The 22,929-nt window shown below is 53.1% G+C and overlaps 1 protein-coding gene across 1 annotated transcript in view; it reads left to right on the top strand.

Annotated features, from left to right (window-relative positions):
- IGSF9B (immunoglobulin superfamily, member 9B) overlaps positions 1 to 17,944 on the top strand; it is a 51,098-nt gene extending 33,154 nt beyond the window's left edge. Inside the window, exons 13-20 of the mRNA XM_004689083.2 lie at positions 302 to 477; positions 1,466 to 1,692; positions 2,494 to 2,578; positions 4,912 to 5,073; positions 5,451 to 5,496; positions 6,029 to 7,681; positions 15,059 to 15,180; positions 17,690 to 17,944. Coding sequence (XP_004689140.2) covers positions 302 to 477; positions 1,466 to 1,692; positions 2,494 to 2,578; positions 4,912 to 5,073; positions 5,451 to 5,496; positions 6,029 to 7,681; positions 15,059 to 15,180; positions 17,690 to 17,898 — 2,680 coding nt within the window. The 3' untranslated portion in view covers positions 17,899 to 17,944. The remainder of the gene's footprint in view (positions 1 to 301; positions 478 to 1,465; positions 1,693 to 2,493; positions 2,579 to 4,911; positions 5,074 to 5,450; positions 5,497 to 6,028; positions 7,682 to 15,058; positions 15,181 to 17,689) is intronic.
- Positions 17,945 to 22,929: the final 4,985 nt, after the last annotated feature.

Raw genomic sequence — 22,929 nt, forward strand, 5'->3', positions numbered from 1 at the left:
GATGGTTGTGCCCAGGGTGAGACTCTCCCACAATGCAACTGGTAATTTGATATTGAGCATCAGTTCTCTCCAAGGGCCCCTTGTAGATACCAGCAGTGGTTGATGACCCGACATGGTGAGGACTGGCACAGCCAAAATTCGGAAGGTCATCTGCCTTGGCCATCACCTCTTCCTGTCCTCAAACCTGGGAAGGCAGGTCTGCCCACTGCCACCTCCCTAAGGACTTTGCATGCACTCTCATGCCTCCCATGTAACCCACCCCACCTCCTTGTCCCCGATCTTGTCTCTTTCTTTTGGCCAGGATGAAGCGGGCACAGTTCGGGCCCCACGACTGGCTGTCCTTGCCAGTGCCACCAGGACCCACCTGGCTGCTGGTGGACACTCTGGAGCCCGAGACAGCATACCAGTTCAGCGTCCTGGCCCAGAATAAACTGGGGACCAGCGCCTTCAGTGAGGTGGTCACTGTGAACACTTTAGGTGAGGGCCCGGGCAGATGTGCTGAGGCTGTTTCTTAGTGCCACTGGGGTAGACGAAGACAGGATGGCAGCTGTGCTCCAGGCAGCTGACATTCCTAGCAGACACCGCAGTATGCCAGGCACCTTGCTAAGCTCTTCATGGGATCCTGTCATTAGATCTGCCAGTAAGGGTTTTCTGGGGGTGGCCTGCACCTAAGGGCCGCATCCTACATCCCCTGGGCCAGATTGCTGATGGGGAAGAAACTATCCCCTTCTGCCATACGCCACGTGTTTGCATCTTCCTGTGGCTTCCCAGGGGAGTTTGGGGGTTCTTCACTTTTTGTGCCAGCTGCTGTTTCTCGCCCTTGGCCCCCAGCCTTATCTAGTGGCAGTTTTCTGCCCTCCTCTCTGCTGCCAGAGAGGGCAGCTGGAATGGCAGCTCCACCTGACCTCGTTGCCGGGATCCTGTACGACCACAGCCGGGCTGCGAGCAGTGATGGTGGGCTCCCCACTCTGCAGTGCCCCTCCCTGGGCCTTATTTTCCCATTTGGGCCTCTGAGGCACTTGCAAGAGGGAGTGTCATGCTTTGGAAGATCATCCTCCTTCCTTGAAAGAGAACTAAAGCTATGCTTTGTGGTATCTTTACAGAGATACTATCGTATTGAAAAGATAATGGCATTTAATTTTGCCTGTAGTTCTTCCTGTAGTTCTCATTTTCCTTTTGGGGTATGTGAACCCCTATACATTATTTTTTATAAGCACTCTGAAAATAGTTGTGAGATGTGTGTGCCCTTGCCCCGCTCCTTCCCCGGGGGCTCTGCTTGCTGCCCCTGGCCCCTGAAATGACCCCTCTTTCCAGGTCATGGGAACAGGACTACCACCTTGGGCCAGGGTGTCCCCAGGGACAGGTGTTTAGCCAGAAGGTGGCGCGGGGGTGGGTGAGGCCGCAGGAGCCTCTCCCCCTCCCCCTCCCACATGCTACTTCCCTTCTCTCTCCTCCCCCTGCACAGCATTCCCTATCACAACTCCAGAACCCCTGGTGCTGGTTACCCCACCGAGGTGCCTCACAGCCAATCGGACCCAGCAGGGTGTGCTCCTGTCTTGGCTGCCCCCTGCCAACCACAGCTTTCCCATCGACCGCTACGTCATGGAGTTTCGCGTGGGGGAGCGCTGGGAGACTTTAGATGATGCCATTCCGGGCACTGATGGAGACTTCTTTGCTAAGGATCTGTCACAGGTGAGGGCCTGGCTTTTCCCTGTCTTTTTGGCCTGTCTTGTCACTTTTTGCAAGTGACATGGCTCTTCTAGAAGCTTTGATTGACCCAGCTCAGATATACGAGGTCCGGTCGAGTCCTGTGGCATACCACTATTCTTGCATTCTCCCAGAGAGGCCTCCAGCGTTTAGAATCCTCAGACTGTTGCTCCAGAGGTGCCACTGAGGACACTGCTGTGGCCGTAGGGAGCCCCCAGTGCTGTCACCAGGGTAAAGCCAGCACTCGGAAGCAGGCACTACTGACCTCAGCTCCTTGCTAGTCGTGAAACTAGCAAGGGGGGCAGGGAGGAGGGGCAAAGAATTTCTCAGAAGGACTGTCTTCTTTTCCTGGGAAGGATCCTTTAACAAACGAAAAGTCTACATTTCCCAACCTCCTCAGTGGATCCCCCTTAAACTGTGGTCTCTCTGGTGTGAGAGATGGGTACAGACAATGTCACCTGTCATTCTGTCTCCCTGCCCTGGAAAGTTGTTTCCTGCTGCATTGGCTCAGGGGGCTCCCCTACCTAGCTGTGGGTCTCTCCCCAGCTCTGCTGTCAGCAACCTCACATTGATAGCTTAAAATCAGCCATGCTGAGGGTGTTTACACCATGGAAACTGGCAGATGATACAGTGAGGACTTTTTTTTAACTGCAGAGAGCGCGTTGTTAGATGCTTCTGCCGCCCTGGGTGCCCTCTCCCACGAGAGACCATTGCAGGGTCAGTGGCGGTGGGGCCCGTGGCGGTCTCAGCCCCTCGGCTGACAGGGTATTACCCCTGGGGCTGTAGGACACCTGGTACGAGTTCCGGGTTCTGGCCGTCATGCAGGATCTGATCAGCGAGCCCAGCAACATCGCGGGTGTCTCCAGCACAGGTACTTTGGGGTGTGGGGGGTTCTCACACGTGGGCGTCCCTTGGTGAAATGGCCACTATCGAAGAGAGGCTGGGCTGGGAACAGAGGAGTGTGCTGGTTGAAACAATGTGTGGTAAAGCATCTCCAAAGGCCCTCAGATGGGTGCTTCCGCTCCAGTGATGGACGGGCTGGGTCCCACTAGAAAGCCGCATTCGGGACTGTGTCTGTAGGAGTGCGGAAAGAAATCCAGCCAGTCTTCTCACCACAGTAGTCAAATTCACATGGTTTGAATTCTCTTACTATCTATTTTGTTTCTTCCAGTGCTATCCTCTGTAATGGGGTGGGGTAGAATGAAGCAAAGAGACCACAGGTCAGCAAGTATTTATCAAATGCCTATTATAAGACTGCTTTATAATTATGCTGGTTTTATTTAGAAAATTGCTGTTTGGTGTTGTTTCCCTCCACTCTTTCCTCTCCCTCTTTTTCAGGCCAAATAAAGCCAACTCCCTAGCACTTTCTCCATTTATCTTTCTCTTTCTTGACCCTACTCACAATTCTATACATCTTTCTCCAGCTACAGTTCCTGAAACATAGCAGGGTGCCTCCCCCTACCCCCCAACCCCCCGCCGCCCTCCCTCCCTAGAAATTGTTACCCTGGTACTTAGTGATGAAGCAGTAGCAAGACCCCGGGCCCTTACTCTCACAAAGACCCTAGGACAGGTTGGCAAGGAGCTTGGCTAAGAAGTTCATGGGCAGGACTTGTAGTTAAGAAGGAGGGGTGGGTCCCTCCCTGGTGGTGCAGCGGGTTAAAGCACTGCACTAAGAAGCTTAAGCCACTTTCACATGAGTTCGATCCCCGCCTGCCCCGGAGGTGACCACATGGCGTGGCAGACCTCTCCTGACCCGCCCACTGCTCCCCTCAGCAGTGTGCTTCCACGATCTGCCTGTTCTGCTCCCCACTCTATCCCTGGTGAATCCTCTCACCCTCCGCATCTCTGGCCTGTACCCCAGTTCTGTATGAATAGATAAATAAATCTTTAAAAAATATATTTAAAAAAAAAAAAAGAAGAAGGAGGGGGTGGGAGGGGTTGGCAGCTGGGGGGACAGGAGGGGAGGAGGACCTGAAGGGGATAGGAGGGTGTGGGGTGAGGTTTGACTTTTGACTTACATATGTATACTTTTTACACAGAGAAGCCTCCTATAGGCAGTAGAACCCAGCCTGCATCTGCCTTAGCTTTCCTCCAGGGACTCTGGGAGGTAGAGAAACAGGGAATAGAGTTTGCAGCAAAGGCCAGAACAGAGGACTTGAGGGATGTGCAGGCTTATCTGAGTGAACGGTTCTGTATTCAGCAGTTTTTATGCCTGGGTCCCAGGAGGAAACCTACGTGATCGGAAGGTTCCTCCTGGATAAATAAGGCTGCAGTGACCTCAGCATTCTTGAGATTGAAGGCTCCCCCCTGTCCAAAAGCTGTAGCCTTCATTTTCCCCCATTCAGTTAGTCAGCACGGTTTGGGTTATTTTTATCTGATGTTATTATTGACATAGCAATTATTTCTGGCCAGAAATATACCAGCATATATAGACCCCCTCCCCCTTTGATAAATCTAGAAGGGACTCACTAATATAACTGTCTTATGAGGTATAATTCAGTAGCCCGAGGTCTACTCAGACTGTCACTTAGGAACTCTGTGAATCTGGACATAAAATGAGGGTCACTTCTAAGCTTATGAAAGAGGAAATTGGACCCTACTTAACATCCCTGCCAGCCCTGGCGTTCTGAACCTGATCTTCCTGGTGGAGGTTGCTGGCCTCCACTGTAACAGGTTAGAAGTGGACAGAGTTTTAGAGGAACAAGCCCTCCCTGCTATAGACTTTCCCTCCACACAGTGCCTTCCAGAAGAGGCAGAAAGGCCCCCCCCCCCCCCCCGGAAGCTGGCATCCCTGTTCAGGCATGGCCCACAGGACAAGGAAGCATGTGCTTACCGTCAGTCAGTGTTACTACTGAAGGCCTGGGACGGCATGCGCTTGGGGCGGGGGGCACGTGGGGTTAACGTGTGATGAAGTGCATCAAAGCGCTGTGCAAATTGCACAGAGCCAGTAGACATAGATGACCAGTGCATGACACCTACCAGGACCAAGATACCCGAGCTCTCTGGCAAGGACTGACTTCGGCACATGCTCCCCTTTCCCTGCCATACAAACCTCACCAGTGTGAGAGGGGGCTATGGAGTGTGAGCCTTCATGTCTGTTCTGCAGACATCAGGGAAAAATCCTGGGGGCTGAGTATCAGATAGGTGGGGGCCTGGGAGGGCAGGAGGATCTCAGGCCTGTTTGTCCCCCGGCCTTCCCTGCAGACATCTTCCCACAGCCGGACCTGACCGATGACGGGCTCGCGCGGCCTGTGTTGGCTGGAATCGTAGCTACCATCTGCTTCTTGGCGGCTGCCATCCTCTTCAGCACCCTGGCCGCCTGCTTCGTCAACAAGCAGCGCAAGCGTAAGCTCAAGCGCAAAAAAGGTGGGTGTATGTCCCTGGCCACTCCTCTGCTCTATCTGGCCCAATTCCAGATAGTCCCCATCAGAGGTGACCATCACTTTTTAGCATGGTCTCGCTTGAACATAGAGAAATTACGACTTGTGGGTAAACTGCAGAGGGACTGCATTTGAAATCAGGGGAAAGGTAGAAGGGGTGGTGGAGAAGAGTCTGATGGGATTCGCGCCACAATGCAGACAGGACAGGGAGCCGGTGGGTGGGAGGAGCCTGCAGTCAGGCCTCTGAATTGGACCCGAAGGTGTCAGCAGAGAGAGGACTGCTTCCCTCTGTGGCTTTGTAAAGTCTGGGGTGAGTGTCATATTCTTGAGCATCCCTAGACCATCTGCTCTTTTTCTTTGCAGACCCCCCACTCTCCATCACTCACTGCAGGAAGAGTCTAGAGTCTCCGTAAGTGTCCCTGGAGAACCTTGAGATGCTTCTGTGTGTGCTGTGGGGTGAGGGGGAGGACAGTGGGTGGCCTGCCTGGCTCAGCACACGACAGTCTTTCTGAGCGGATCCCTGTTGGTTGAGCTACATGTCAGTTTTGACTAGTCCACACCGGGAGTGGGAGAGGTAGCGTAGCTCATACAAAATAGCAGATCATTTGTTTTTCTTTACCTTTCCAAAGTGTTTCCATCATATTGTTTTCCTCCCAATAGATTTGCCTTCATGTGTTTTGTCTGAATTAATATTAAATGAACTTGCGTTGCCCGAGCAACCTGGGGATGGAATCAGAGGTGCGAACAGACAGAGTGTGGTCAGCAATAGGGGCCAGGCAGAATCAAAGTAGAAATGTGAGTGCAAACAGACCACTCACACCTAGGAACGTTTTGTGCCAAGATGAGAGCCTCTCTCCCCCTGTGTTTGTGGTTTGTTAAGAGGAGAGAAGCAGTAATAGACGGTGTGTGCCTTTCTTGTCCTGTCTCCACTGTCCCCACAGCTTGTCCTCTGGCAAGGTGAGCCCCGAGAGCATCCGGACACTCCGGGCACCATCAGAGTCTTCCGATGACCAAGGTCAGCCAGCTGCCAAAAGGATGCTCAGCCCCACGCGGGAGAAAGAGCTGTCACTATACAAGAAAACCAAAAGGGCCATCAGCAGCAAGAAATACAGCGTGGCCAAGGCGGAGGCGGAGGCCGAGGCCACCACCCCCATTGAGCTGATCAGCAGAGGTCCCGATGGCCGCTTTGTGATGGACCCCTCCGAGATGGAGCCCTCCATGAAGAGCAGGCGCATCGAGGGCTTTCCCTTTGCCGAGGAGACGGACATGTACCCTGAGTTCCGCCAGTCGGATGAAGAGAACGATGACCCGCTAGTGCCCACGTCTGTGGCTGCCCTGAAGTCCCAGCTGACCCCTCTGTCATCCAGCCAGGAGTCCTACCTGCCACCACCAGCATACAGCCCTCGGTTCCAGCCCCGTGGGCTGGAGGGCCCCAGCGGCCTGGAAGGTCGGCTCCAGGCCACAGGCCAGGCCAGGCCCCCCGCCCCCCGGCCCTTCCACCACGGCCAGTATTATGGGTACCTAAGCAGCAGCAGCCCTGGGGAGGTCGAGCCGCCACCGTTCTACATGCCGGAAGTGGGCAGCCCCTTGAGCTCTGTCATGTCCTCCCCACCCCTGCACACCGAGGGGCCTTTTGGCCACCCCACCATCCCCGAGGAGAACGGAGAGAATTGTTCGAACAGCACGCTGCCCTTGACTCAGACACCCACAGGAGGGCGCTCCCCTGAGCCCTGGGGCCGGCCAGAGTTCCCCTTTGGGGGACTGGAAACCCCGGCCATGATGTTCCCCCACCAGCTGCACCCCTGTGACGTGACCGAGAGTCTGCAGTCCAAGGCCTGCCTCCCCCGAGGACTGCCCCCCACCTCCCTCCAGGTACCCTCGGCCTACCCAGGCATCTTGTCTCTGGAGGCACCAAAGGGTTGGGCAGGCAAGTCGCCAGGCAGAGGCCCCGTCCCAGGGCCCGCCGCCACCAAGTGGCAGGATAGACCTATGCAACCTCTGGTGAGCCAAGGGCAGCTAAGACATACCAGCCAAGGTATGGGCATACCCGTGTTGCCTTACCCCGAGCCGGCTGAGCCCGGGGGACACGGCGGCCCCAGCACATTTGGCCTGGACACTCGGTGGTATGAGCCCCAACCCCGGCCCCGGCCCAGCCCCCGGCAGGCCAGGCGCGCCGAGCCCAGTTTACATCAAGTGGTGCTACAGCCCTCCAGGCTCTCGCCTCTGACCCAAAGCCCCCTCAGCTCCCGCACCGGCTCCCCTGAGCTGGCCGCCCGGGCCCGGCCCCGCCCGGGGCTCTTGCAGCAGGCCGAGATGTCCGAGATCACCCTCCAGCCTCCGGCCGCTGTCAGCTTCTCTCGAAAGTCTACGCCCTCGTCCACCGGCTCTCCTTCCCAGAGCAGCCGCAGCGGGAGCCCCAGCTTCCGGCCCACCATGGGCTTCACTACTCTGGCCACAGGCTACCCCTCCCCTCCGCCCGGTCCCTCGGGACCTGGGGACAACTTGGATGTGTTTGGACAGGCGCCTTCCCCTCGAAGGATGGGGGAGGAGCTGCTCAGACCAGAGGCCCCCCCACCACCATTACCTACTTCAGGGTGAGTGTGTGCTGGTTTCTCCTGCCCACCTCCACCTGGTCATCTCCCTCTCCCCGTTTCTTACCCTGCCCTCCACTCCCTCCATCAACCCGAATGACAGGGCTTGTCTGGACATGCTGCAGCATCCCTTCGGAGGGGGGGACGGGGTTCTGGTCTCCGCATTGGCGGGATGGGGGCTTTGGGGTGGGGGTGGGGCTTAGCTGCCCAGGTACCCTGCCAGGAGCTGGAGGGCTCTTCTCCACCCAGTCCAGAGCTCTCAGAGGCCTCGGGGTGACGGGGAACGGGCACACATGGACAATGGGGGGTGTGGTGCTCCCGATTGAGAGGTCCACCAGTTCCTCTTGGAGTGAGAGTTCTTCACGTCCCTGTGGTCCTGGCTCGGGGGTGGTTTGCACAGAGGCCTCGTGTCCAGCCTCCTTGTCTTCCCCGGCCCCTCCTCCTCGCTAAGCAGGACCCGGAAGCCTGACTTCCCCGGACCACCGGGCCAGGGGCTCCTGCTCCCTACTGCTGCCCTTAGCTGCCTAGTGGGCACCAGCTCCTCCCACGGCCTCTCCACCAGGGCATCCTGGAGGCTGGAGCACAGTCTCAGGCCTGTGAACCTTGTGTCTGGAGCCACATATCCCACCCCCAACCTGTGTGCCTCGCAGGGAGCTGCAGACAGACAGACAGACAGACAGACTCACTCCTGCGATCAGCCTGCCGGAGAGGGCACACTCTAAACTGTAGCAGCTGGTATTCCAGGTACCAGAGTCCCAGAGTCGGCCTGGACGCCTGTCTGTGCCTCTTCTTCTCTTGTCTTTCTTCCTCTTCCTTCCTCCTTTCTCCTCCTCCTCCTCCCCTTCCTTCCTCCTCAAGTCCAGTCTTTCTCTGTCTGTCTTTCTTCCTTCTCCATCTTCTTTGGGTTGCCAGAAGAGCCTGCAATGTCTCTGTAGTGCTCCTCAGCCTTTCCCCCTGTCTCTCTGGTTCAATGCTTTGGTCTCTTCTTGATGTGGCCGCCTGTGCAGGGAGCAGAGAGTCCCAGAGGAGGCTGGTCCTGCAGTAGGCAGGGTGGGAGGCGGTTGAAGAGGAGGGAGCCCAGTGCCCTTCCCCAGCCCCACTCACTCCTACCCTCTCTGGTACCTGGAAGTGCAAGCCTCACCTCCCACCCCCACCCTGCTCCCGGTGGGGGGAGAAGGGAGTGGGCCCAGGGAGACAGGAGAGCTCCAGCGAGCTCCAGCCTCGAGCCAGGCAGGCGCCGAGCGGGCGCCTCTGTCTGTGCAGGAGATGCTGTGCTGTGATCGCAGCCCTGTGTCTGTGCTTGTAGCGCGCTCTCATCTGCTTCGTCCCATCGTGCCGTCTGATTTTCTGTCTCTCTCCTTTCCTTCCCCTCACCCCATTCTCTGGCCTCGCCTGTCGGTTCTTGGTTCCTGTGCTCCCCCCCTCCTCCCCTCTGGGTGTGCGTGGGTGGTCCCCCCATGGCCCGTGTTGATAACTGCTTTGTTTCTGATTGATCTCAGCTATCTGGGCAGTGTTGTCGAGACAAGCCTCTCCTCAGCTCAATAGGTAAGGGAGCTCCACGGCTGGGGCGGGGCGGGGGGTGGACAGGCGGACGGGGCTTTGGCAGGGCCATCGCTTCCTTGACAGGGGAATCCAAACCATGTCCCCTCACCCCCTTTGTGGGGGCAGCAGCCTCCGCTCCTCGATCCCCATGGCTTCTGGGTTCCCCACATCGCGCTGCTCCAACAGCCCCACCCGGCCACGCTCGGGCACTGCCTAGCTGCAGCTTCTAACCCTCCACCCCCTTGGCAAGTCCTCTGCCCCCGACACGCCCCCCGCCCCCCTTGCAGTTCTCACTCAGACACCTCGCCATCCTGCTGCCCACATACCTAGAGCTTCCCACAGAGGCCCCTGGGACTCTGCATGCCCCCCCGAGGGACCTGGAATGCCTGAGATCTGCTTTGCATCTCTGCGCCCTTGGAGATGTGTCTGGGGCCACGAATGTGGCCAGGAACACCTGCAACCCCCTTGGGCCTGGCTTTCCCAGTAGCCTCAGGCAGAGTGCTCTGCTTCCTCCTTACCCTCTTCCCATCCCCACTCCTCATCCCCCCAACTCTTCCCCTGGGGTTGCTGGTCCCTCACTGTCTTCTTGGGATCTTACCAATATTCAGCTCTCTCACTGAGCACAGGGGTGGGCTGGGGCCCAGCACCTTTCCACAGTAGCCAGGTCTCCCTCAGGACAGGTCGCCTGCGGTCCTGCCAGGATAGGGGCCGACCAGGCCCTTGGGTCACAGTTCTAGGGCAAGGGTCTTGGGAGACACTGGGTGGGTGATGGGGGGAGTGGAGAGAACAGACCTCCTAAGCAGAAGAAAGTCTTGCTGGTGAGAGGCGTAAAGGCCCAGCAATGAGGCCCTGCTGCCCTCTTCTGATGCCTGTTCTAGCTGCTTCCAGTGGTGGTCTCAGGGACGGGCATTTTATAGGCCTTTCGAGCTCCCTGAGGCTTTCTGTCCCCGAGGGTGATTGAGAAGATGCTTCTTGTCATGGACACCCTAACTTGTGCAGCTGCAGGCACAGGGCACTTGGCTGGGAGCAGAGCCTCCCTGGAGGCCCCAGGGGAGCTGTTAGCGAGGCCAGTGAGCCTAACTTGGAACTCCAAATCTCCTTCAGGCATAAGTATGGCCTCCCACAGGGAGGGCAGCCTTGCTGTTTCTTTATGATCTGCAGCTATAAAACTGTCAGCAGCCAAAAGGCCTCAGACTATACGAGGCTGCCGGGTAGACCGTGACCGTTAGCACTGGAGAGAGCATGGAGGGCGTAGAAAGTAGTTTTGAGCCCACCTGTTCCTACAGCTCGCTGGCTGGACACTCCAAAGTGACAGTGACTGGACCGCCCCCATCTCCCCTGTTCCTCCTCCTTGTTCCTCAGTTATGACCCCTAAGTGGCCCTGAGAGGTGTGATGTCCCAGGGCCACGCTTGTTCTAGTCCTCATAAGGACCTGGACCCCCCATCTCACGAGTACTGTATTGCCACCCTTCACCCCCACCCCCACCGGACCTGTGACCCTCCTCCCACATCGAGCCCCCTCGCCCCTCATGCCAGCGCTGAGACTGCTGAGCTGTCCTCTCACTGCTGTGGCAAACCCAGAAACCACGGGCCGCGAGGAGGGAGCCTTGTTTCCTCCGGGGCCTGGCCAGCATCCCCAGCCTAGGAGAATGAGATCTTTCCTGCAGCCTCAGGTTAGGCCTTCCCTGTGCTGGGCGGCAGGAGCCACGCTGCTCACCTGCTTGCTGAGAGCCTCCTGGTTGCCGGTTGCCGTAGCTGCTGGGGCCATCGGGAGGCATCCGGCTCCTCTTCAGACGCTGTCTTCATGCTGCGCCTTTGCATGTGTCTCCACTCGGTCTGGCTTGGAGATGTGACACGTCTCGTCTACGTTCGTTCTCGCTCTGTCCCTGTTTCCTTCGACTCGCTCCTGTTCCTTCTCCCCATCCCCACAGTTGTTTCCCTCCTCTCCTCCTTTCTCTCTCCCCTCTGCTCCTCTTCCCAACTCCCACCTCACACCTGGGAGTTGGACTGTGTGGCCCTGCCCCTTGGCTGGTGGTTTTCTGGGCTCCCTGTCTGAGGCCCATAGCAGCCCTGTTCTCCCTGAATTCATTTTCCTGTTAATAGCGACCATGGCCTGGATGATGCAGGTGGGTCTGGGAGTGTGGGTTGTACCCCCTTTTATCAGGTGAGCCCCAGGAAGGAGCTTCCTGAGGGAAATAATCCTGGCCACCACTGGTTTGTGCTGTGACCCCACTAAAAAGGTGCCCTCTGGTCACAGCTGGGAGCAGGAGCTGGCACCGGGTCCTGTTCTTCTATTTTGTATATGGACCAGGGGTTCACCTTGGTCCTGGCTGCACCTTGAGCCCCAGGGGATCTTCCCTGACCTCTCATCCACAGTGCACAGGTGAGCAGGCAGTGAGGAGGACTGCGTGCTCTTTAAATCACCACTTCAGCCTGGTGGCTGGGGCAACGGGTGACCGGGTATGAGGGTCAGCTCTGAGGGCCCTGGAGTTTGAGCTTTCTGTCCTGCGCTTTGACTGCTGTGTGCACTTGGCTGTGTCTTTCTCTGCTGCTCTGAGTAAGCGGCTAAACAGCTAAGGGTTCTTGGGCTAAATAGTTGTGATTCGGGCTTTATATGGATTTTATGAAAAGAGAAAGAAGTAAAGTAAATTCTAGGCATGCACTGCTGGTTCTGGTGTGTAAAGGAACACCAGTGTGATGGAGACCAGGGATTTATGGGGAACAGGTTATGAACAATCCAGAGCACTCCCTGGGCTTTGAACTTTTACCTTTCTTTCTTCCTGGGCAGAGAAGCCCCGAGTTTGCTGGATTTGCTGTATGTTTTAGAAGAATTGAGGTTGCCTGGGAAGAGAATGTGATCCTGGGTTGTCCAGGGCTGGGTGCTACTGGGCAGTCTGAGGTTTACATTCAGGCTTTATTCCCAGGCTGGCATTGAGTCATTTCACCCAAACTTCTGTCTGAGACATGTCAGCACTGCACGCTTCATTAACTGAAAGTTCCTTGACATTGGGGAACACGGGCACCCATCCTAGAAAGGGTGGCAATTTGATCCCAATGGGCTGTGCATGCTGCGGGTAGAGTCTGTTGGAACCCACTTCCTGTGTCTTTTCTATATGACTTGCTAATCATAGAGACCTGTTTTGCTACCCTCCCTTCCCTGACTTTTTCTCCCCCTTTCTTTCCTTCCCTCCCTCCTGCCCTTCCAGATACGTGTTTTTATTTTTCCTCTCCTGCATTGGGAGTAGCGTGGTACAGCCAGGAGTCTTCTGTCCTGTTTCTGAGCACTGGATACAAAGTGGGGGCAGGTGTCCTGGAAAACCTGGAGTTTGGCTCTTTCACCCATGCAAATTGGCAACCTCCCTGGATGGATCATTCCAGTTTGGGAATTTTTTGCCTTCAGATATAACTCGAGCCAGCTTTCTCCAGCCCTGTCTGCCACGGCTTCAGGGAACATTGGGGTGGTGGATGCATGCGTGCCGAGGGCTGCAGGCTTCTCAGTGAGGCTAGAAGCAGTGCTGTGCCTGTTACTTTAGGACAAAATCGGAGGAGTGTTTAGCTTTCTTGAGAGTCTTGGCTCCATCACATAATAGATGATTAGACAAGCTACTTAACCTCTCTCATTTCAGCTTCTCAATATGAAAAATGGGGTCAAGGTAGTACTTACCCCTTAGAGTTGTAAGGATCGAAGAAATTTGTTATAGAGAACATAGACTAGTGCCTGGCATGGTAAGTGCTAACTAAATGCTATGTGATAAAAATAATAACAGTAATAACATGTCGCATGCAATAATAATAGCCTACTTGGACTATCATGACTTGGAGAATCCACAAGAATTTTCAGGGGCACCTGTGCCAGTTAATCTCATGCGTCGTCCACCCTGGAGTGTGTTGTAGCACCCACATGTCTCCTCAGGTCAGAAGTCACCCTTCTTGTATGTCTTTCTTCAGAGACTGGTCAGGCCTGGGGGCAGACCCACAATAGATTTCATATCTTTGATTTTCCTTTTAGGCAGCATGAAGAAGCAATAGTCAAGGATGAGAATGGGGTGAGGACATATCACCAACATTGGAAAACCATGCTCCCTCACACCTTAGCCAGCTTCATCCTTTGCCTACCTTCCAAACTCCCTTCCAGCTACCGCCACTGCTGAGGAGTCTCTGTAGGTAGACTCTGGAGTTTGTGAAAGAGGAAGGAATGGGGAGTTGGCAGATTGGGTCTCTGGGGGTGGAAGACCTGACTTCCAATGGTGAGTTGGTTGACTTTCCTACGAGACTGTGTGCCCAGTCCACGTGTAGATGGGACTTCTTAGCTCTCAGGGGACCTTGGAAAACCACGAAGTTGTCTCTGATCTGAACTTTGGAGGAGATTCGTGATACTTCATTTATTAAAGGGCTGTGGAATGATGACATCCATCAAAGAAGATGGAGGTTGTGTCAATGTCAACCCCCAGAGATCAGAGGCTTGTCCACAGTTAGTCTGTAAGTTTTTTCTCTCCCCTCATCGCAGTCAAGATCTCTGGTGCTGGGGAAGTGGGGCTGCAGTCATTCTGTACCTTGCCTGTTTTTTTAGACCTCAGGCTGCTGCTCAATGCTGGAGACTTCCTCTCCCTCACAGGGCTGGCTGTCCTACTTCTTTTAATCAGGATATACCCTAAACCAGTTGTGATGGAGATGGAAGAGGGACATGTGGGGGTGGGGGCAGAGTGCACCCACCCTGACCTTGTGCTAATGGCTGCACCCATGGGAAAGAAAGAGCATTTGGCCTCTGTCTTTCTGCCTTTATTCCTCAGGCTTTACGTTTGGCTTCCTTTGACAAGAAATAGCTTTGAGAACATATCTTCTAGATTTTCTTCTTTTTTGGCTCTTGGAAAATTCTCGCCAATGTGCATGATTGTTACAAATGGTCCCTCCATTCAGCTTGGTCCCCTTTGTAACCTGGTCTGCACGGCTCCCTCTAATGTGCTGACTGTCTAAGCCACGCGAAGTTGATCTGTCAGGCAAATGGCAAAATCTGCTCTGCAAGCGAGGAAAAAGCAATCATCTATACGGCCTCCTTTCCCAGCACTCCCCCCCCCCCATTTCTCCACTAAATCTTAAAATCTAGAGATGAACTGGATACTCACTACCATGGCCAGGGCTTTGCAAGGGCTCCAGGTTTGAACACTGTCACTGTCAGAGTCTACTTCTACCTGCTCCTATTCTCTTACATACTGATGAAATCTCAGCCCTGTCTGCAGAGGGTCAGGGAGACACCCCTCCTAAAGGATTTGCTGCACTTGGCTGTTGGGGTTCTGCCTGAATCCAGTAGCTGAAGGCCCCTTGAAGTTGGATTTGAGGTTGCTCCATCTCACTGGGCGTTGGGTTTCTTATTTAGCCCTGCACTTTCTCTTCTTTGGAAGAGGACAGTTAATTGGGGTTGGGGTTTCTTGTCACCCACTTTAATTTGCCATTTTGCTTTTCATTTTTAAAGGTCTTGATTGTGATGGTTTCTAAGAACTTCAGACATTGACGCTATCCCCTTCTCTGACCTTATTCCTCACAGCTTGAGTTCTACGCCATGGGGCTTATATTAAAGTCTCTCTCCCTTTCCTAGGTCTTCTGATTACTCTGCAGCCTGGTTTCCATCTGAGGTAGGCCTCCTGCTGCTGGAACTTTCGACTGGGTTTTCTTCCTTCCAGGAGTGATAGAAAGGCAGGTGGAAAGGAACCGTCGTGGACCCTGGGACCCCACAGAACTGTCCTGTCTTCCTCTGGGCCCACTAGTTGGATTCCTTCCAGCCTCTCTTACAAAGCTCCCTCTTGGGGAGCTTACCTGTGCCTCTCTAATTGTCCCTTCCAGAACAGATCCACCTGCACCCGGGAATGCTGCTGCACCTGAGAGGCTGGAGGCTCTGAAATACCAACGGATAAAGAAGCCCAAAAAGTCATCCAAGGGCTCTTCGAAGTCAAAGAAACGATCCGGTAAATGGCAGGAAGCGCCCTGCTCCTCTCTTCCACCTTGCCCTGCCATTGTTATGGGATTGTTGGCTCAGGGTTTTCTCTAGAATTGCATCCACCAGCTTATCTGGTTCTTTGTTTATTTTCATCATGACTTTCTCCAATATAATTTTCATTTAAAAAATGCAGGTAAAGTTAAACGCTCTGATTACCCTCCTGATTATGTCTCCTCCCATCTGGGGACCATCCCTCTTGGTGCTTTGCATCCTTTCAGAACCTTCTGGGTATGCAATGTACCCTGTTCTTTTAATGGATTTTTTTTTGAATGACAAAAGTGGTATCTTATTTTTTCACTCAGCAATATGGCTTGTTCCAGCTTAACTTTTAGAGCTTTCTTTATTATTTTGGGACTTCTCCTTGGATATGGTGATGATTGGTCCCTACTAAGTGCTGAGGGACCATCATGGCAACCTCTACAGTTTGGCTTTTCTTAATGAGAAAATGAAATCTCCGTTTCTCGTAGACAAGACACCTCCATGGAACTATGTCCAACGTCATCTAGCAGTGATAGGTAGCATCTAAGCTAGTGTAAAACAACTCTGTTATTTTCTAGACCTAGGACATTTCTCACTGTTTATCATATATACTTTTTTTACAAGTGACTTCAGACGTCAGCTGTCAAAGGAAACTGCTGAACAGCATCCTTCCAATCTGACTCCTGTGGAGGGACTTTCTTTAGAGGTGGAAAAATGTTACCCAGAAGCTCTTTGAAGCTTTGGGAGACACTGAGTGCTTATTTCTCACTTAGCCTTTTGGGTGGTGCTATTTCCTATTATCTTGCAGACTGGAATGCTGAGACAGAGAAAAAGAAAATGTGTGTGTGTGTGTTTTAAGGATTTGTGTGAGAAATTTGGGCAAAGCCAAATTTCAGACCATTTTAGTTTAAGATCCATCTACCTGCTATCTGTCTATCTATCACCTTTATTTATTTATTTATTTATTTTTTTACAAAGGTCACATCATAGAAGTACTTATATTCTCGCTTATTCTGTTCCCTGGTCTAACAACTCTCATAAGTCTGTTTTTAGCCCTGATCTCTTCCCTGTGCTCAAGTCTCATGTTCCTACTTGCTTGCTGAACATGCTCTTGGATGCTTTATAAGCCTTTATAATGTCCAAAATAGACTTATTGATTATCCTCTCCAACTCTCTTTCTCTTCAGCTCCTCCCCCATTTCATAAATAGCTCTGCTACCTACCCAGTGGTGCAGGCTATGTCAACCTTGGTTCTTGCTCTTGCATCTTACATCCAGTACACCTGGTAAGTCAACTTACAAAACATATTCTGTATCTGACCTCTGGTTTCTGTCTCAACCGCCAAAACTAAATTGAGTCCCTATTATCTCTTGCCTTGACTACCCTGCCTCCCTCATTCGCTCCTTCTCCAGGAGCTTAGACATCACCAGGGTGATGTTGAAGCAACATCATAATGTCTTCTCTCTTGCAGTTAAGCATGCCCACACCTACGTGTGCATACACACTTCTGATTAAAACCTTCCAGTAGCTTGTCAATGCAGCCAGAACAGATTTCAAACTTCTGGTGATGCCTCGTCAGTCTCTTCTGCTCCACCATCCTCTGCTCTCTCTGCTTGCACTGCGATGCTTTCCTTCTGTTGGGGGAACCTGCCAGATTTGCTCTTCACTTGGGCTTTCATACTGTTCTTTTTGTTGGGAACACTTTTCCCTTGGATCTTTGGGAGGCACATATTCAAGACTGAATTCAAATGTCACTCTTTCTGAGAGCAGAAGCATTTGCTCTTGGTCATTTGCTCTCATGTGACCCTAGTTTGTCTTTTTCATAGCACTGTCCTTATCTGAAAATTTTATTTTTGTATTTTTTGTCTTTAGAGTTTGCCTCTTCCTCCCTACTCTCACACTGAAGTATAATCTAGAAAGCAAGGGTGTCCCACTGTGTCTCCAGAGTGGCCATGTGGCACAGAGTTGGCCCTGCAGTGCAGGCAGGGTGGGGTCTGGCTCGGTGGCACGGAATAGAGTCATGGGTAAAGCCTGTCATTGCTTGGGGGAGGATGGAAAAGGTGTATTGTGCTCCCACCTGTTAGGAGCCCTCACTCCTGGTACCTAGGGTAATACCTGGTACTAGGCATTGAGACGTATTTAATAAAGGGGAAAAAAATTACTTTTAAGTAGTAGTACTAAACACTAAATAAAAGATGAAAAGAAATATTGGCTGACCAGATCTAGGAGTCTATAGAAATCCATGTCCATTGTAGGTCTTGGACGGCCTCAGAGCCAGTGGAGCAGATGCGGGTTGGCTGGTCCACCGTGGTGAAGAAGGTGGTTCTTTCACTGCAGTTTGTTTTGGTCTCCCAGACACTTGGGGTCCTTTGTCTTAACATTAGACATCCCTAGTAGTGGCCCCGGCAGAGGGAGAAGATGACTGCGTAAGGCTCTGCTCTGCCTGTCACCCACTTTCTTTTCTTTTCGTTTTCTTGCGTGCCCATCCCCCTCTCCTAGACGGTTCTGCCTCCCAGGCTCAGCAGCTTCCAAACTCTCAGGTTCTGTGGCCCGATGAAGCTGTCTGCCTCCGAAAGAAGAAAAGACATTCTCGGCCCGACCCTTTTGCCCGGCTCTCGGACTTGTATCACCGCCAGCTTCCAGAAGACCAGACGGCGATTCTCAACAGCATGGACCAGGATGACCCCGGCCACGCTACTCTGCTGTGACACCACATGATTCTGAGTACCCCCAGAGCAAGGACGCCAGGCTGAGGGGAGGCGGGGTACCTGATGAAGGGTGTGCTGGCCGCCTCATCCTCCTTCTCAGAGCAAGGGCTGAGGCCTTTGCTCGTCCCTGCTTCTCCCAGAGTGTGGGTGTGTGGGTGTCTCCTCGGAGTCCTCGTTTCCAGCACAGGGGGGCTCAAGGCAGACCTCGGCTGTAGGTAGAGATCGAGAAGTGAACTGGGGTCAGGGAGATCTGCTTCCTCCCTGCCTCTCCCTTCTTCACTAGATTGTTTTTTCTCACCTCTTCAAACACCTTTGGAAGTGAAGAAGAGGAAAGCAATGGCTTTCACTGCTCTCTGCTTCTGTTTCAGTTTTCCACGTCTCGGAAGTGGGCTGGACTTCCATCCTGTCTTCCAGACGCTACATATATATAGATATAGGTACAAAGCTCATGTATGTAGCTGGTGGGTTTTTCTATGTGTATATATATGTACATTGAAGCAAAGTGCTATTGATTCCTGTAGCCAATGAGAGAAGGAGGAAGAGGGCAGCAGACGTGGGGCTTGTGGAGGGGTGCTCCGGGTCTCTGTCTTGGCTCTTCTCCCTGAAACAGGATTCACGCCTTCTCAGCCAAATTCACTCTCTGTGTCTCTACCTTCTCCCATGCAGAGCATGAGTGTGGGCTTGCCAGGATTACTGGCTATCTGCTTTGGGGGTTCAGCAATGAGAACTAAACAAAGCCTTTATTTCTTGCCTCCTGGATGACAAAGGGTGGCGAGGCAGAGGGCCAGACTGGCTTCTTTCCTTCTTCCACCACTTGGCTCATGCTTCAGAAGCAGAAGCTGCTTCAGAGTAGGGCTGAGGGACAGGCCCGAACCCAAGCTCATCTGCCAGTCCCTTTTGGTCTAGCTGGAGCCAGAAGCCTTGTGGCCAAAGGGCCTCCCATTCTGGAACCATCTGTGCTCAGCAGTGAGCCGCCACAGCTCTATTTATATCTGCCTCTGGCTCGGCACCCTCTGGAGTGCTGTTCCAAAGCCGCTGATTGGATTCCTCCTTTCCTTTTGTGGGAGTTAATTCCCCAGATTGATTAATTGCCACTTGTGGGGAGCCCGCCTGTGGCTCCCTTCCCTGCTCTCCACGTGCCGCCTGCTGATTCCTCTTGCCCTGGGACTTCCTCCACCCCATGGACCCAAGCTCCAGTGGGATGGGAGCAGATGAAGCTAGGATGCCTCTGTTTTCTGGGTGCTCTGGATCCCCCCCACCTCTGTCCAGTTCTGTTTCTGTGAAATTGGCACAAGCATGGGGATAGTAGTGACAGGTGTGACCGGGGTGGTAGCTGGGGGCCTGGGCTCTGATCCTTTCTCTGCCAAACTCTCATTCTAGTTCAAACTGTTAGCACCCAGAGCTTCTGTGAGGTTCCCTTACAGTGATTCTTCCAATAAGATAATGGTGCTGCCCAAGAACAGGGCAGAGGCCCTGAGGTTGAATGAGGCTGCCAGGGCTCTCTCTTCTGAAAGGAGCCCGTCCTTCCAGCTGCCCTGCAGTAAAGGTGGCTCTGAGCTTCCTTGAAGTATTTCCTTCTTGGTGCTGCTGTCTCAATGGGTGTGGGGCTATCCACGGGTCCCCTTTTACCTACTTGGACATTGGCCAAGTCAAAGCATTGGAGGCTTTAACTAGTCTCGCCGAAGCTTGCCAATGGCTCAGTCCAATGATGTAGACAAGGGAGGCCCCAAGAGCCAAGAATTGCTCTTTCTGGGAGCATCCATCTTAGGAATTCTCTGCCAAACAGACCCCGGTGCTTCCTTTCTCTCGCCTGGCGAGTGGGGACCAACTCCACCCTTGGGGTACTGCATGCGAGTCACATATCCACAGCTCATTTCTGAACGTGACAAGTCGTGGCGAAAGAGTTCCTGCCCCTCCCTGTGGACTGGCCCATCATCCTGGGGCTGGCTGGGCCTGGTGCCCTTGAGGGAGAACTCCTCTGTGCATCCAAATCTCCATTACTGCTGGGCAGCAACTCCGGTGACTGGAAGAGCAGAGGCTGGGAGGCTCCGTCTTCTGAAGCAGCTCTACCTCTGGTCCTATGCCCAGATAAGTGACTCTCTGAGTACCTCTTGTGGGGTGCAGGCTTGGAGGTGGGGGTCTCACACCAGGTGGCCTTTGGAATTTCACAGCATGATTCCTCCATCAAGGTGGATTCCTGCTGGGATGGGAATGTGAGCTATCAGTTCTGCAGGGCATCAGGAAAATTTGTCCAAGCTTTCTGAGCCTCATGCTGCAAATTCTAGGCCCTGGGGTCTCATAGGACGAGAAGATGAGGTATAAGGCCTTGCTTCCTGAGGGTGTCCTAAGGACTGTGGTGCCTCAGATGCTGCCCGTGCGTTCCCTGGGGGCATGCTGTCCCCAGTGATAATACTGGTGCTGACTTGTTCCTTTCTCTGGCAGTGCCCCTTACCTCAGCACTTCAGACCAAATGGGGGGAGCCCACTCTTTCTGGTGGCTACTGGATGGCAGCTGTGCTGAGGCAGCCCCCCAGCTCGGGAAAGGACACAGGCCAACCTGTTTCCCAGTGGCCTCAGACCTGTTTCTCCTCCAAAGAGGGCTTCTTTCTTGGGATGGTGTCCCGGGGAGCTGTTCTGCTCCTTCTTTTAAGAACTGCGGTGGAGGGATATGGGCCCCTCTATCCATGTGATGCAGGCTAAGGAAGTCCCAGACACACACGTGCTAGCTCTGTGCAGGCGTGTGAGGGTGTAAGTGTGTGCACGTGCTCGGGCTGCAGTCATTTCTAGGGGACATATGGCCTTTGTCCACTGCCTTTGGGCCATTGGATGCGCATTAGTGAGCTTCCCAGGATGCCCATGTGCTAGTCGGAGGGAGGTCACAGGTCTTCCAAGCTCCCCACTGTGTGGTGTGGCAGCCTTGCAGTAGAAGCGGCTCAGCTAAAAATCTATTTTTGGGTCTCAGACTGTTGTCTGCGCCTGCATTGTGCCTCTTGACTGGAAAGCTGTTGTATGGGTAGGGGACCAGGAAAAGGGGGAAATGATTCTCGAAAGGACTTGAGGCTGCAGGTTCTTGGGGAGTCCGGGACTGAATTGTTTAGGGAAGACAATAAGCAATATGAAGACTGTTTGTGACTGCTGGCTGGCCAGGCTGGGTAGGTTCCTGGCTTGAGCAGAGTATTACCTTCCTAAGTGGAATGGACCAAGTCTGCTCCCCACCCCACAGAAGGAGGAGAACCCCATTGTCTCCTCTGCTCATCTCCCTAGCAGCTTTTCTCCACAAGAGGGGGCTTATGAGGAGAAAGTTTACTTTCTCTACAGGAAAGGGACTTGATTCTGTGGGGCTGGCAGGACCTGTGACCCTCTTTGTGGGGGGCCTGTGTGTCATGATCATGCTCTTGGGGGGGTTCCTCAAGCAAGGGTGAACTGAGGTGAGTAGTAATTGATATTTTTTAATGCTCTCTGTTTTGATTTTTTATTTGGGTTCTGAAATAATGGAGTCAAACTGATTTTAGTTATTTTCCTTTATTCTTTTCATGCAGAGAATCAGATATGCAATTTCCGAATTTTTTTTTTGGTGGCGGTGGGGGGGGGTAAGGTGGACAAAAATGTAGCTTCAAGGGAGAGACAGATGTCACATAGCATTGGGATCTAATCCTGGCTCCCACTCCACAGGATTAGAACCCAGGGCTGAGGTGTATGTGCTTGGAGCTGTTTCTTCCAATTTTGTTAGAAAAAGTCTTTTGGGGTTTTGGGTGGGTTGGGGGGAAGAACTGTACATAAAGTACTTTTATCACTATGTAGCGAATCATAAGAAAAGCTAAGGGTTAATCTTGGCATTGCTTTGCTTGCATGTAAAGGAGCATTGAGGCACCACTGGGATTGTGGAGGAGGAAGGAAGGGTAGAGGAGTAGGATGGTGAGGAAGGGCCCCTGAGCACACCCCACTGGCTCTCTGTGGGGGGAGTGCATGTGTTCAGGGCGTCTCAGCCTAGCTCTGCCTTTCCCGTCTGTCTGGGATCTGGAGGTGTGGATCCCTATGGGGTCATGCTACTCATGGCTTAGGGGTGAGGGCCAAATAAGGTAATTAATGGGATGGAGTATTTCAGGAAGGACAGTTAGATAGTTGCATTACAGAGAAGTCCAGTTCTTTTGCGAGGTGGTTTGTAATGTAGAGGGGGATCAGAAAGCCACATAAATCGTGGAGTAGAAGGTGGTGTCCTGGTATGTGGCCAAACCCTGGGAACATACACTTCACCTTCCTCTTGGGGATACACGATAACTTAGTGCCCAGAAGGGTGCAGTGTCCAAGTTGGGCACTATCCCAAGAGAAGGAGACTGGTAGCCTGGGAGGGCTGGGGAGTATGCAGTGAAGATTGGATTGCAGGAAGGGCGATGTAATTATGGAAAAAGACTGTGGGGTGGGTCTTGGCACAGCTCAGACTGGGTCTTGGAAAAGGTCTTGCTTCTGAACTTGACTCTCTTGCTTCTTCTAGAATTAGCCTATAACACTAAGTGCCCAAACCAAACATGGACATATTCTCTGTGAGGTATTTCAACTTTCTCTCTTTGTTTTTGGGGGATTCCTCAGACACAAAGCTAGGAGACTTGTCTTGCTTGGGATCCCCATCCTATCACCAACTCTTTGGCAGTAGAGAAGGAACACTTACTCTGAAGAGCTACACAAGCTGTTCTCGTCAGTGGAAGTGACGACAGCTTTTGCCTCCTGGTCTCAAACACTGTTCATAAGACGTTGTTGCTGGGGCTGTGGAGGAGGGGCTGGAGCTGGCCTTTTATAGCATCTCACCCTTTTCCTGAGGTAACAGAGACTTCGCTCAGGCCATGGCGATTCACAGTGGCTTTATAACTGGAGCTTTTATCCTCACTCTCCTTTGATAGCCCCCAGTCTGGCTGACATCAGAGGGTGAAGAGTTCCACCCTGAAATCAGAGCTAGCCATTCTTCTGACCTCTTTAATGTCTCTGACTCTGCCTCCTGTCAGACTGAGAGACAGACTTAAAATCTTTCCTTTAGAAG

This window comes from Condylura cristata, unplaced genomic scaffold, assembly GCF_000260355.1.
Source record: "Condylura cristata isolate star-nosed mole 26May11 unplaced genomic scaffold, ConCri1.0 scaffold00025, whole genome shotgun sequence".
Lineage (NCBI taxonomy): Eukaryota > Metazoa > Chordata > Mammalia > Eulipotyphla > Talpidae > Condylura > Condylura cristata.